Here is a 12,815-nt window from a genome sequence, read left to right as displayed (position 1 = left end):
TAGGCATTTTCCTTTAGTGTTTTTGTTTTTGGTACAAGGCTGGTGCTCAGCTACTTGAGCCACAGTTTCACTTCTACCTTTTGGATAGTTAATTGCAGATAAGTGTTTCATGGCCTTTTCTGCTTGAGCTGGGTTCTAACCATGAACCTCAGATCTCAGCCTCCTGAATAGCTAGATTACAGGTGTGATCCATGGGTTCCTGGCTTCACAATTTTTTTGTATTTGCTATCAAAATGTAATTAGATTATGTCCTATTTCCATTTTGCATATAAAACACTTTTTGTAGGCCATTTGAAAATGGAACATTTCTAAGAGAAAACCATAGCCACAGCCACCATAAGGTGTTCCTTGGTAATTAGCGGTGCGGTCTCTGGGCTAATTTATGTACTATTCAGGAATCTTAGGGGATTGTATCCCTGTGGACAGTTCTTTTGTTCATCAGCTTTGTTTTTGACTTATCAGTCTTGAGCATATTCTTTACCCCACCTATACTTGGAATTGATTGTGAAGATCAAACACTGAACAGTATATTTACTGTTACAATATTTATTTTATTTTTTTGTGTGTGCTGATGCTGAATATTGAATTCAAGGTCTTATACTCTTGCTTGGCTTTTTCAGTGGCCTGGTGTGTGCTACTACTTGAGCTACACCTGCACTTCCAGGATTTTGCTCGTTAATCGGAGAGTCCCTTGGATTTTCTGCCTGGCTGGCTTCAAACCAACATCAGACTGAGCCTCCTGAGTAGCTAGATTACAGGCATGAGCCACTGGTCCCAGACTCTTAAAATATTGCAGCCTCCTGGCTACTTAGGAGAACTGAGATCTGAGTATCTTGGTTTGAAGCCCAAAGAAAAGTGCTTGGGAATCCCAATTAACCAGCAGAAAAGCAGATTGGAGTGTGTGACTCAAGTGATGGAACACCAGCTGTGAGCAGAAAAAAGACAGCAAGAGTATGAAGCCTTGCCTTGAGTTCAAGCCCTCACTATTGGCACAGAAAAAGTGCTCAAACAATAGATTGATAGATCCATTTAGCAAAATGTATTAAATAATTACTGACATGAAAATCTGTTCATATTTAATTAGAAGTATATAATGATGTTTAAATTAGGTACTTTCTGTTTTTTACAGTACTAGAGTTTGAGCTTGAGCTTTGAGGCGTTGAGCCTGGTTCGTTTGCTTGGCTGGTTCTCTACCACTTGAACCATGCTTTCAGACCATCTCTTTGCTGTTTATTCAGACTTGGTGATTTTTTTCTCCCCAGCCTGGCTTTGTCCAGTTTGGGGGGGAAGTTTTTTTTTGTTTTGTTTTTTGTTTTTTGTCGTTCATGGGGCTTGAACTATGGGCCTGAAAAGCCTGTTTAATTAAACTGAATGAGACCAGGTGCTGTTGATTCCTGCCTCTAATAGCCACATGAGGTTGAAATCTGAGAATTGAGGTTCTTAGCCAGTCTGGGCTCAAAAGTTCATGAGAATCCCATTTTCAGTAACCAGTGGAGCTATGCCTCAAGTGGTCTAAAGCTGTAGCCTTGGGCACAAAAGTTCAGGGACAGTGCCCAGGCTCTGAGTTCAAGGCCCAGGATCAGTACCAAAAAAAAAGTTTATGTAAATGAGATGGTGTTATGGATCTAGGAACTCATTACTGAATTAATAAAGTATATCAGATTGACATGTAGTTCTGTGGTTTAGTGCTTGACTTGTTTCTGTGAGACCCTGGATGCAATCCTTAGTACTGTAAGCGAAAAAAAACAGTAGTATTTGGAATAAAATATAGCCTACTTTATCCCTACCTCTAAACAGAAAACATTTATTGTTCTGCAAAGAAATGGAACCTAAAAATCTTTTAGAAGCTAGGTGGCTGGTGTTTCACACCTATACTCCTAGCTATTCAGCCTGAGATATGAGGATCAAAATTCTAAGCCATCCTGGAAGAAAAGTCTGTGTGGCTCTCTTGTGTTCCAAGCTGGAAGTGGAACTATGGCTGTAGTAGAGTGACTGTAGCCTTAAGTAAAAAAGCTAAGCAATAGTGGGAGGCTCTGAGTTCAAGCCAAAATATCTGCATACATACTCCCCCCAAAAAGACTTTTCCAACATTTGTTCTGCCAGTACTTAGAGCCTTCTCATGTCTTGGTGAGATTGTGTTCATTGAAATGAATTCATCAGACTTTATATCCTTGTCTTCCCTTTAATTTGTATTTTATGAAATGCATCCTATAATAGTGTTATTTTAGTAATGTACTATGTATATATTTATTTGAGGTTGCATTGCACTTATTATCTTCTTCTGTTTTAGTGCTTTTTTAGGACCAAAGGATATATTTCCTTACTCAGAAAATAAGGAAAAGTATGGCAAACCAAATAAACAAAAAGGTTTCAATGAAGGCTTATGGGAGATAGATAACAATCCAAAAGTGAAATTTTCAAGTGTACAGGTGAGTCATTGGATATCCACTTAGTTTAGTATTATTTATTCAGTCTTGGAGGAAAAAATACCATCATAGCTATAGGAAAATAAGATGGCATTTAAGAGTCTTAGTAATTTTGGATTAAATTGTGTTCTTATTTATGGAATAAACTTTGACTTTTTATGTCTAGATGAACTACTGAAATTATTATACTGCTAAAGAGACCTCAGAAAACTGAGAAATGCTTGGTTATTTACTCCTAAGAATAAAGTTTAATATATTAGATTTAAAGCCATATGTACTGTCTTTTTTTTCTTTATTTTTTTTTGTCAGTTGTGGGACTTGAACTCTGGGTCTGTGCACCATCCCTGAGCTCTTCAGCTTAATGCTAGAGCTCTACCACTTGAGCCACAGCACCACTTCCAGTTTTCTGGTAGTTAATTGGTGATAGAGTGTCAGGGACTTCCCTTGCCCAGGCTGGCTTTGAATCTCGATCCTCAGATCTCAGCCTCTTGAGTAGCTAGGATTACAGGCGTGAGCCACCAGTGCCTGGTTTCTACTATATTAGCTCTCAGACATTTCCATACATGCATACAAATCGTTGAAAATAAGTTTTATTCTATTTTCATACATGTGTAAAGTACTTAATTTGCCCTCTCCTTGGCCCTCTTCCCTCCTGCTAGTACCTGATCACCCAGAAGAGCCTATATTACTTTCCTTTCATTCATTTTTTTAAGTGAGTATTACACAAAGGAACTTTGCCATGTTATTTCACATATATACATATATGCTATGTTCAGTTCAGGATATTTTTTTGGAGGGGTCAGTTGTGGGGCTTGAACTCTGGGCTTGGGTGCTGTCTCTGCGCTCTTCAGCTCAAGGTGACAGACCAGGGGGTTGTGTGTGTGTGTGTGTGTGTGGTGTGTGCGAGTGTGAGTGTGGGTGGTGTGTGGTGTGTTTGAGCGTGAGTGGTGTGTGTGTGATGTGATTGAGTGTGTGTGGTGTGTGTGTGTGTGATGTGATTGAGCGTGTGTGGTGTGTGTGGTGTGGTATGAGTGTGAGCATGTGGTGTGAGTGTGGTGTATGAATGGTGTGATTGTGAGCAAGCATGTGTGGTGTGTGTGATTGAGTGTGAGTGTGGTGTGTGTGGTGTGATTGAGTGTGAGCGTATAGTGTGTGGTATTTTTGGTGTATGGTGAGTGTGAGTGTGAGTGGTGTGGTATGACTGTGTGATGTGAGTTTGGTATGACTGAGTGTGGTGTGAGTGCTGTAGGTGTGGTGTGGTGTGATCGTGTGTGGTGTATGTGAGTGAGCGTGTATGGTGTGTGGTGTGTGGTGTATGAGCGTGTGTGATGTGTGGGTGGTGTGATTTGAGAGCGTGTGTAGTGTGATTGTGAGTGTGAACGTATGTGGTGTGAGTATAATGGGTGGTGTGATTGAATGATAGCGTGTGTGGTGTGTGGTGTGAGTGGTGTATGGTGTGTGAGTGAGCGTGTGTGTGGTGTAATTGAGTGTGAGGGTGTGGTATGTGTGGTGTGATTGGTCATGTGTGGTGTGCGTGGTGTGTGGAGTGTGACTGTGTGTGGTGTGTATGATTGTGTGTGTGGTGTTAGTGTGAGTCATTCCGTTGTCCTAGGTGCTGGGTGTGAATGTTGCCTTATGCTCCAGGCCGCCCTTCATTGGCTCTCCAGGGAGCAGAGCACAGAGCTTGTGGGTCACCCGCTGCTCTGCGCGGGGCCGGGGTCGTAGGGTCGCTGGGTCAGCGGGGCCAGCAAGGCTGAGGGTTGGCAGGCCCAGCCTGGCCTTGGCTCCCACCCTGACTGCGCCCAACGCCCGCCACTCCATGGCCCCCGCGGTCCTGGAGGCAGAGGTTGGAGGCTCTCAGTTGGAGGCAGTCTGGACCAACTTCACCCTCATCTCAGAGCGACTGGTGAGGAGGGCACCTGGCACGGCAGGGAGGCCGGGTGGGGCCCTGTACCCGGAGGGGGAGCTGCCTGGCCAGGCTCTGGGCCCGCCCGCCCCCCTGGACAGGGCAGCAGGTGCTGCTCCGCAGGTGGCCGCTGGAGGGCGCTGTCTCCCCGGCCTGCAGAGCCGACAGAGGCCTTGTGCAGCCAGGATCCCATTAGTGGTGGAGGGGTGTCTGGTCCAGCGAGAGGGCGGCCCAGGTCAGGGGGTGACTGGCCAGCCGGGAGTGGGGAGGCCCACACGGTGGGGATGGAGGGGTGCGGTGGGAGCAGTGGGGGGCGTAGTGGGGGTGAGGTGTAGGGGGAGGTTCTGGGTGCAGCATGGGAGTTCTGCCCCTGATGACTTTCTTCTCTGCATAGCACCTGATGCCTGGCATTTCCTCAAATCATCTTCACAACACATAGGAGGTGGGCACCTCTGCAGCCCCATCTTTTTACACAAGAAGTTAAGTAATTCAGCGTCAGGTAATCACGTGAACAGGTCTGCCAGAGTTGGAGAACTTCGTCTCTTTGTTCCAAAGGAAATTGGACTATCTGTCTCCAGAATGTGGCTTTGCTCTGTTAAATGGCCCCAGGGCTGGGAAGGTGGCTCAGTGGTAGAGCTCTTGCCTTGCGTGCCTGAGGCCCTGGGTTCGATTCCTCAGCACCACATAAGCAAAAAGAAAAAAGCCGGAAGTGGCACTGTGGCTCAAGTGGTAGAGTGCTAGCCTTGAGCTGAAGGGCTGAGGGACAGCACCCAGGCCCAGAGTTCAGGCCCCATGACTGGACCCCCCCCCCAAAAAAAAATCGCCCCAATAAAAGCTGTTGTCTTCACTTGAAAGGTAGGGGAATCAGGAGATACTTTAGGTGGAGCATAAAAGCCTGTGCAAACATAAAAGATCATCATTCTATTGTTGATATATATCCTAGTAAGGACATTTTAAATGCAATGCAAACATAACACAGATTCCCTGCTGATGTTTCTTACTTAGTAATTTGTGAGTTCGACTTCTGAGCAGATCTTCATTGAGACACTTGAGTCATAGAGAAAAATAACACTTGGCTTTGGAGTTCATCAACTTGGAAATTTTTTTTTACATTTTTTTTATTGTGAAAATACTGTACAGAGGGGTTACAATTACATGGGCAAGATAATGAGTACATTTCTTATCAAGCATTGTAGCCTCCTCCTTTGTTTCCCCTACCCATCCCTTCACATCCCCCCCCTTCCCCAATCCTCCCCGCCCCCTCCCCACCGAAGTTGTAAAGTTCGTTTTCGACATGACAACTTGTACTTCTCATTGTCGCAATGGGTCCACCTGTATCCCCGTTTAAATGACTTGTTTTTCCCTTTCCCCTCCACAAATTATACCGACATCAAATACAGTGAAAGCATAGGTTATACTGTGGGGGAAGGACATACAAAGCAACAAAGAAATAATCTTATAAATGCGTTAGAAACAATCGCATGAAAGAAAACATTTGAATACATATCTTAGGGTTTATTTCCCTAACATCACCTCATCTGACCTTTTCTGCTTGACTCAGACATATACTAGATATTGCAAATAAGGGGAACCATGGGACCTATGTTTCTTTGGGCTTGGCTTACTTCACTTAATATAATTTTCAACTTGGAAATTTTATTATTTTACTTTGTGAAGACAAGGCCTTACACACATGGAAATGAGAAACTAATTCGTAAGTGTACAATTAAACAGACACAGTTTGTATGCAAGTGTACACAGATGTATTAACTGAAGTATGGTATTTGCAGGGGAGAATTCGGATGGTAAAATTCCTCAGGAAAACAAACTCATAGTCCAATGAAATGAATACCAGGAAACTGGCACTTTAAAGGTATGAGTAGGTCAAGGGGAGGGAGGGTGGATGAATGAAGAGAGGAAGGCAACCATAATACTTAATATGTATTCTGTGAAACCAAGAATTGAGAACAGGGCTGGTTTTGGGAAGGTTGGGAGAGAATGATGAAGGAGTGGCATGATCAAGGTGCATTGTATTTATAAACTGACGTGTGCCACCACTGATAACAAAACCACAATATAAAAGGTGCAGCGAACACTGGGAGACATTGGCATAGGTGAGAATTACCTGCCTGACCACTGATAGAACCACACAGGTACTTCAATGGGGAAAACCATTTCACAGAAATCATCTCAGGGAGACAGTGAATGTTTTGTCTTTAGGGGGTATGCAATATTTGGATATCATAGAAAGGAAGGATTCGAGGCACGAGCAGGGGTGGTGGGGGAGGAATATGCCCGGTCCCTTCCTGTGCTGATGAGGTGCAGAGGGACAGTAGGGTTGCGGTGGAGGCGTGGGGAGAGGAGGCTAGAGGAGACCTTGAATGTCACATTGAGGACGGGTTTTGTGCTGCAGCAGCAGAGGACTGTCAGGAGCACAGAGGGAAGATTTCCCCGGTGGTGCTGTGGAGGCAGAGACAGGAACCAGAATACTAATTAGGCGTTCATTGCTAATACGCTCATAGGAGGGGTGGCCAAGAGTAGGATATGAGAGATGTGGAAAGTCAGTATGAAAGCACAGCTGAGTTACTCAAAGACAAATTTCCAAGTGGGTAATGAGAAAAAGAGAAACTCTCTGACACAAAAATAGAACAAGGTGAAGGAATTTGGTGGGGGCGGGTGGTTAAGAAGGTGCCTATTTTGAGATAACAAACTTGCTTCTGGATGTAATGAGTTTTGATGTGCTGTTAGAATGTGACGTGTAGACGTCCACATATAAAATTGCCAAGTGCAGATATCTGAATTCTGATGGTGTGAAGCCCTGGAGTGCCAACGTGAACCGTGAAACCAAGAGCTTCTGAAAAATTTAGGCCCCAAACGCTTTGAGATGTCAAACCTCAACCCGTCACTAAATTATTCACATTTGATTTTGTTCTCATAATGAACAGAGCAAAGAATCCGTTTTTTTCTCACAGATTTTTTTTTTGAAGTTGGCAAAAATAATGGATTTTAAAGAAGTCATCAATGATCAGTGAACTTACTTGGTAGATTCTTTTTTTCTTTTTGGTGAGGAATGACTCACATACTAGAAAGTATAAAATCCAGTGGCAAAATATACACATGAGTCCCCCTATACCTACCACTCCCATCAGGAAATGGAACGCTTCCAGCACTCCAAATAGTGCCTTCCTTATAAGTTAAGGTCTCTCCAGGGTGCTACCTTCCAGAATGACTACCACTTTGAACAATATCCACTTAAGTTTTTTTTGGGGGGGGGTCCGGTAGGAGGGCCTGAACTCTGGGCCTGGGCGCTGTCCCTCAGCTCTTCAGCTCAAGGCTAGCGTTCTACCACTTGAGCCACAGCGCCACCTCTGGTCTTTTTTGCTTATGTGGTGCTGAGGAATCGAACCCAGGGCCTCAGGCATGCAAGGCAAGCACTCTACCACTGAGCCATCTTCCCAGCCCCCACTTAAGTTATTTTTATGCCTTCAGCTCTGTATGAATTGAATCATACAATGATATATCACATACTATATATATAGATCTTGTATCTGTGATAATATATATCTTTGGTTAAGATGCATTTTTCTAGTATAGTTCATGGAAACAAATCTGGAGACGTGGATGCAATTTACACTTATTGAGGAACCATGCCACCCTAGTACATGAGGCCATCGGCCACACATAGGGACTTTGTCTGCATTGGTGTACACACACACACACACACACACACACACACACACACCACAGACATAGGCTGAAGGCCCCTAGGTGAGGTCATGGCAGACTCAGGCACTGGTTATGGCCCAGGTTTTACCCTCTTTTCTCGAGTGGGGGGAAGACTTACAACTCTCATGTGATCATCTTAGGGCAAATGAATATTTTTATTTTACCCCCACTCTTGGGGTAGCGACAGGAAAGTTGTTTAGCCTTTGCAAACTGATTTTTTAATCTAAGTGCTGAAAAGTTAGTTTGCTCTTATAATAGCATAAATAAACACTCTTGGAGCGAGAGCTCAGTTTTATTCTTCCCTCTTCAGCAAAGCATTAAAAACAAAATCACCTCCATTCTAAACACAGAAACCTAGAATTACAGGAAGGACATCTCATTTATTTAATAGTGGTAAGGAAAATACTTTATGGAACAAGGACCAAGGACCTTAGATAAGGGGACTAGAGCCACAGCTACCTGCAGCTGTGCAATGAGTTACAGGCAGGGAGGGAGAGGTGGAGGCCTTGCTATTATGTGCACAGAAACACCTTTCAGTAATCCAGAAGCTCAGGGCTGCCCAGCATGCTTTGTATTAGAGGCTGGGGACACCATATTTCTTTGTATCCTTAGAGTTTCTGTTGCCTTCTGAAACTGATACAATACAAATTGTGTGTGTGTGCATGTATGTATGAAAGAGGAAGCACTTTAGTTCAAATGAGCACTTAATATTCATAATTTCATCTAATTTTAATAAATTATATATGGGAAATACTGAATGGGCCACAAAATATTTTATTATTACTATTTTTTAAAATAAAATGTTTTTCTCCATTTCTTCTGTCCCACCTTCAATTTTTTGTTGCTTTTTTTTCTTATGAGCAAGAATTATATCTTCTCAGATTCTCAAAAATTAATCTGCTTTAAAAGAAGTTAGGGAGAAAAACATTGTTTGAAAAAGAAAACTTAGTCATCCTGTCACCTGAATGCATATTTGTATACTGCTTAGATATTGCTGCTCCAAGTGATTCTGAACAGCTTTTCAAAGGGTGCGTTGGTATGTGGCATTTCAGAGGGAGATATAGCTTAAGTCCACAAAAGGACACATATTAATTGGGGATTTTACTTTATTTTGGCACAGAGTTTTTTTTAAAAAATCACCTGGGTGGATTTTAAGATATAGACAACGTTTCAGATCTGGTTTTGGAAGCCTGATTGAGAAAGTTCTTTCTCCCCAGCATTTAGGACAGCATGTTCTCTCTAAAGAAAGCTGTCTATTTTTCTTTTCTTTGATGGACCTTCAGTTTAGAACAGACACAAAGCTGGGAACACAACCCAAGGCAGAAAAAATTCACTCCTATGTACTGTTGTTCAGGTTGACTGTAGGACACAACCTCAAAGGTTATGGATCGGTGGTGGGGCCTTGTCCCTGCGTGAGCATGTTTTCTGGACTTTGGCTGGAGCTGAATTCCTGACTTCTGAAAGGAGGGATGGGTCTGGGTTTCTAGCGGGAACAGCCAATGGGAAGGAAGAGTGTCTCAGGCAGGCCACACCGCTAAGGCATGCTGTTAACACACCCTCCTGCACACTGTTCGCCTGTGTTTGAAATCCTTCCAGGATACTGGGGTTACTTTTTTTTTTCCAACCAGGAAGAATACATGATTGGATTCTTCTTTTTATCCCTTCCTTCCTTCCTTCCTTGCTTCCCTCCCTCCCTCTCTCACCCATCTCCCCCTCCCCCTCCTGCCCTCCTCTGGAGCTCTTCTTTCCAGCAGGAGCTTGAGAATAAGATTATTATCCAATCAACTCAACAGCAGCCCATGTCAGTGTCCACATGTGCATCTGAGACGAGAAGAGATTCATTTGTGACCTGTAAACTGAAGTCTGCTTAGGTCTGTAAATATGAATAAAGCCCATTCTCCTTAATGATGAAGGTAATCTCCAGTAATGTAATTGTCTTTCTTAACTAGTGGGGATAACCCATTTCTCTCCCCCCCCTCCTCTCACACAAAAACTATGCTTCTCATAGAGTGATCTTTACAAACACAGGGGAAATATGTCTTTTGGTTAATTGCATTTGAAAGAGCTTCCCCCCCCCTTTTTTTTTCTTTTTTGTATGAGAGACTCTTCTTTCTCCACCACAAATTATGTGTTTTTCTAATAAATATTGTGGTGAGCTGCTGGGGCTCTTATGGGCTAACTGTGGAAGTGGTTGGTGTGTGTGGGACGCACTCCTGGCTTGGGTTAGGTTTGGTGAAAGTTGCTGCTTTGGTTGCTGCTACAGAGGAAGGGCAGTTTCTTTCTGTTGCCATTGTTTGTGGAACTTTGGTGGACCTGGAGTGGATTGTGAGACCCCCCTGCCAGCCCATCCCCTGTGAGCACAGAGCCGTTGTCTCTTTCCATGTGTCATGTGCATTTTCCAAAACATTCAGCTGTGCCTCTAAGAAAGAAGTACAGCTTCTTAAGATGGCCTAGGAATGGAGTTGTTTTCTTTTCAATATGGTTTTGGAAAGAAATTTTAGATGGAAGGTAGAAATCAAGTTGTACAGAAGGTCTTAAGTGTAAGCCAGGAATGCAAAGATTAGACTCACTGGTTTAGTTAGGGCAAATAACTTCACTTTGAATTATTTTCTTCTTTTGAGGGAAAAAAAAGTAGATCTGTGTTGAAAGCAGTGTCTGAGGAGACCAATTTATAACACACAGCAATTGCAGAGACAAGTTAGGTGACACCAAGAGCAAGTGTGTCTAGGCAACCCCTTTAAAAATACCCCAACCGAGGTTATGAAACCACACAGCTTCTTTGAGGAATAACGCATCCAGGGCTAAAGCAGCCTAATTTTATTCAAGGATTTGAAGAGTAAAAAGGGATTTGGTTCTTTAAAAAAAGGAAAAAAGAACAGCCTAGTGAGGATTATTGATCAGTGAGGGATTAAACATTTGCTGGAATACAAAGCGTCAGGAATTATCAACATGGACATCACAGTGGCCGGCCATTCAGCACTTGGAAATGCAAACAGCCCAGTTTCCCACTGATCCAATGGCAGCAGCCCGGAGCTCTTGATTCCCTGTGTGTCCAACTCTGTACTCCCTGCCCCTGGACAGGGATGAGGAGATGGGGTAGGGGTGAAAGGAAACTTACCTTGCTCTTTTAACTTCTGTCTGTCTGTCCCTCTGGAGCAGGCCAAGCACAGACCAGAGAGGGAAAGCACTGGGGAGCCTAGGAGAGGTCCTGAGGTCCAGAGAGGATCAGGAGATCTACCGGGAAACCTCAACTACCACTTCCTCCTGTTGCCAGGGCTGTGGTCCTGTCTGCTTGCCAGCCCGCACCTGCCTCTGTGGTTCACAAGGAAAAGGCACTTGGCACTTGTACAGCCGGCCCCAGGGAGTAGTGCTGGGGCCATCCCGCCCTTTCTGGTTTTGTCTTTTTCTTCCCCCATCAGGTGCCACTGGCTTTGAACCATGTAATTGCATCAATAAGCCATCTCTGGGATGGGTGGGGTGTGTGTGTGTGTGTGTGTGTGTGTGTGTGTGTGTGTGTGTGTGTGTCTGTGTCTGTGTCTGTGTCTGTGTGTCTGTGTGTGTGTGTGTGTGTGGGTGTGGGTGTGTGTGTGTGTGTCTGTGTGTGTTCTGCCACCCTGCCTCCTGGAAGGCTTTGCAGGACTGAGGACATTGGTTTGGATCCTGAGGCTGATTTTTATCACCTCTGCATAAGGCTGAGCCTGTGAGGAGAGAAAGTGAGAGGGAGGGAAGAGGAAGTCTGACTTTGCACTTTCAAGAGCATGTGTGATTTTCCAGGATGTACATCATATACATTGAAGCATCTGTGTTGTGGGCTCCCCGGGATTTGCCTGTTCTCAGTGCCGATTCTTTGTGCACCCTGCATACATCCCACCTTTTGGACTGGGGGAGGCAGTGGAGGATGTTGTATAAGAGGACCAGTGTCCTGACCCACGTGCTGGCTGGGTTAAAACAGGCGCACAGATACTTCAAGCTCCAGCCCACGTCTCTACCTACCCCTGGGCAGGAAGAGCCTAGGGTCACCGTCTGCCTCTTGGAGACTCAGTTTCCCCATCCACTGTGAAGTTTTTGATAAAGGCCTTTATTTTGGGTGCCACATTCTCATGCTGAGTCTCCTATTGCCTTCTGTTGTCAACTTGAGGAGCCTTTGAAACTTTGGGGGAGACGTTCCCATCTTTTTCTTCCTTCTTCTTTTCCATACATTGGACTGTGTTGCTATTTTCAGGCCACAAGTGATGAGACTGAAATGTAAGTGTCTTGATGTGCCAGGTGGGGACATCAGGCCATCTGGCTCAAGCTGGAATTCTAGGCCATGTTAACTGTCTGAACCGCAGAGGTAGAGAGAGCACACACAGGGCCACACTCCCTGACCCGTGAATGTTACAGATGTGGCCGGACCAGGCCTTGAGACCATGTCAACCCTGGTCCAGAGGAGAAAGGACACACTTCACCCACAGCTCTTTTTAGGGAGCTGGGATTGAGTTCCATCTGTAGAATCGCAAAGTGTTTCTGCGTTCGGAGCCACTCTTTCTCAGACGTCAAGTAAAGACACACAAGGTTGCAATGAGGGTTATGCAAGCCTGTATGCTGGGGTTTGGCTCAGGATAAGCCCTAAAATGAGCACACTTTGCTCATTTTTGCTGTTCAAAATTTTGGTGATCCTCAATGGAATTCTATGCCTCCATCAGAAAGAATGACATTTCCCCATTTGTTAGGAAATGGAAAGGTTTGGAAAAAATTATATTAAGTGAAGTAAGCCA

The 12,815-nt window shown here is 44.3% G+C and overlaps 1 protein-coding gene across 5 annotated transcripts in view; it reads left to right on the top strand.

The window, feature by feature from the left end:
• Nucleotides 1-12,329, top strand: part of LOC138830326 (hepatoma-derived growth factor-related protein 2-like) — a 43,351-nt gene extending 31,022 nt beyond the window's left edge. The window contains exons 4-7 of one of the 5 annotated variants that reach the window (XM_070026712.1): nucleotides 2,291-2,429; nucleotides 4,039-4,332; nucleotides 4,727-4,774; nucleotides 6,123-12,329. In XM_070026712.1, the coding sequence (XP_069882813.1) occupies nucleotides 2,291-2,429; nucleotides 4,039-4,332; nucleotides 4,727-4,771 (478 nt within the window). In that variant the 3' untranslated portion in view covers nucleotides 4,772-4,774; nucleotides 6,123-12,329. The other 4 variants (XR_011372991.1, XR_011372992.1, XR_011372993.1 and 1 more) reach the window with 4 other exon arrangements.
• Nucleotides 12,330-12,815: the final 486 nt, after the last annotated feature.

Source organism: Dipodomys merriami, unplaced genomic scaffold (genome assembly GCF_024711535.1).
Source record: "Dipodomys merriami isolate MVZ:Mamm:240054 unplaced genomic scaffold, mDipMer1.0.p SCAF_1891, whole genome shotgun sequence".
In the NCBI taxonomy this organism is placed as follows: Eukaryota; Metazoa; Chordata; class Mammalia; order Rodentia; family Heteromyidae; genus Dipodomys; species Dipodomys merriami.
This window is presented reverse-complemented; position numbering and strand designations above follow the sequence as displayed.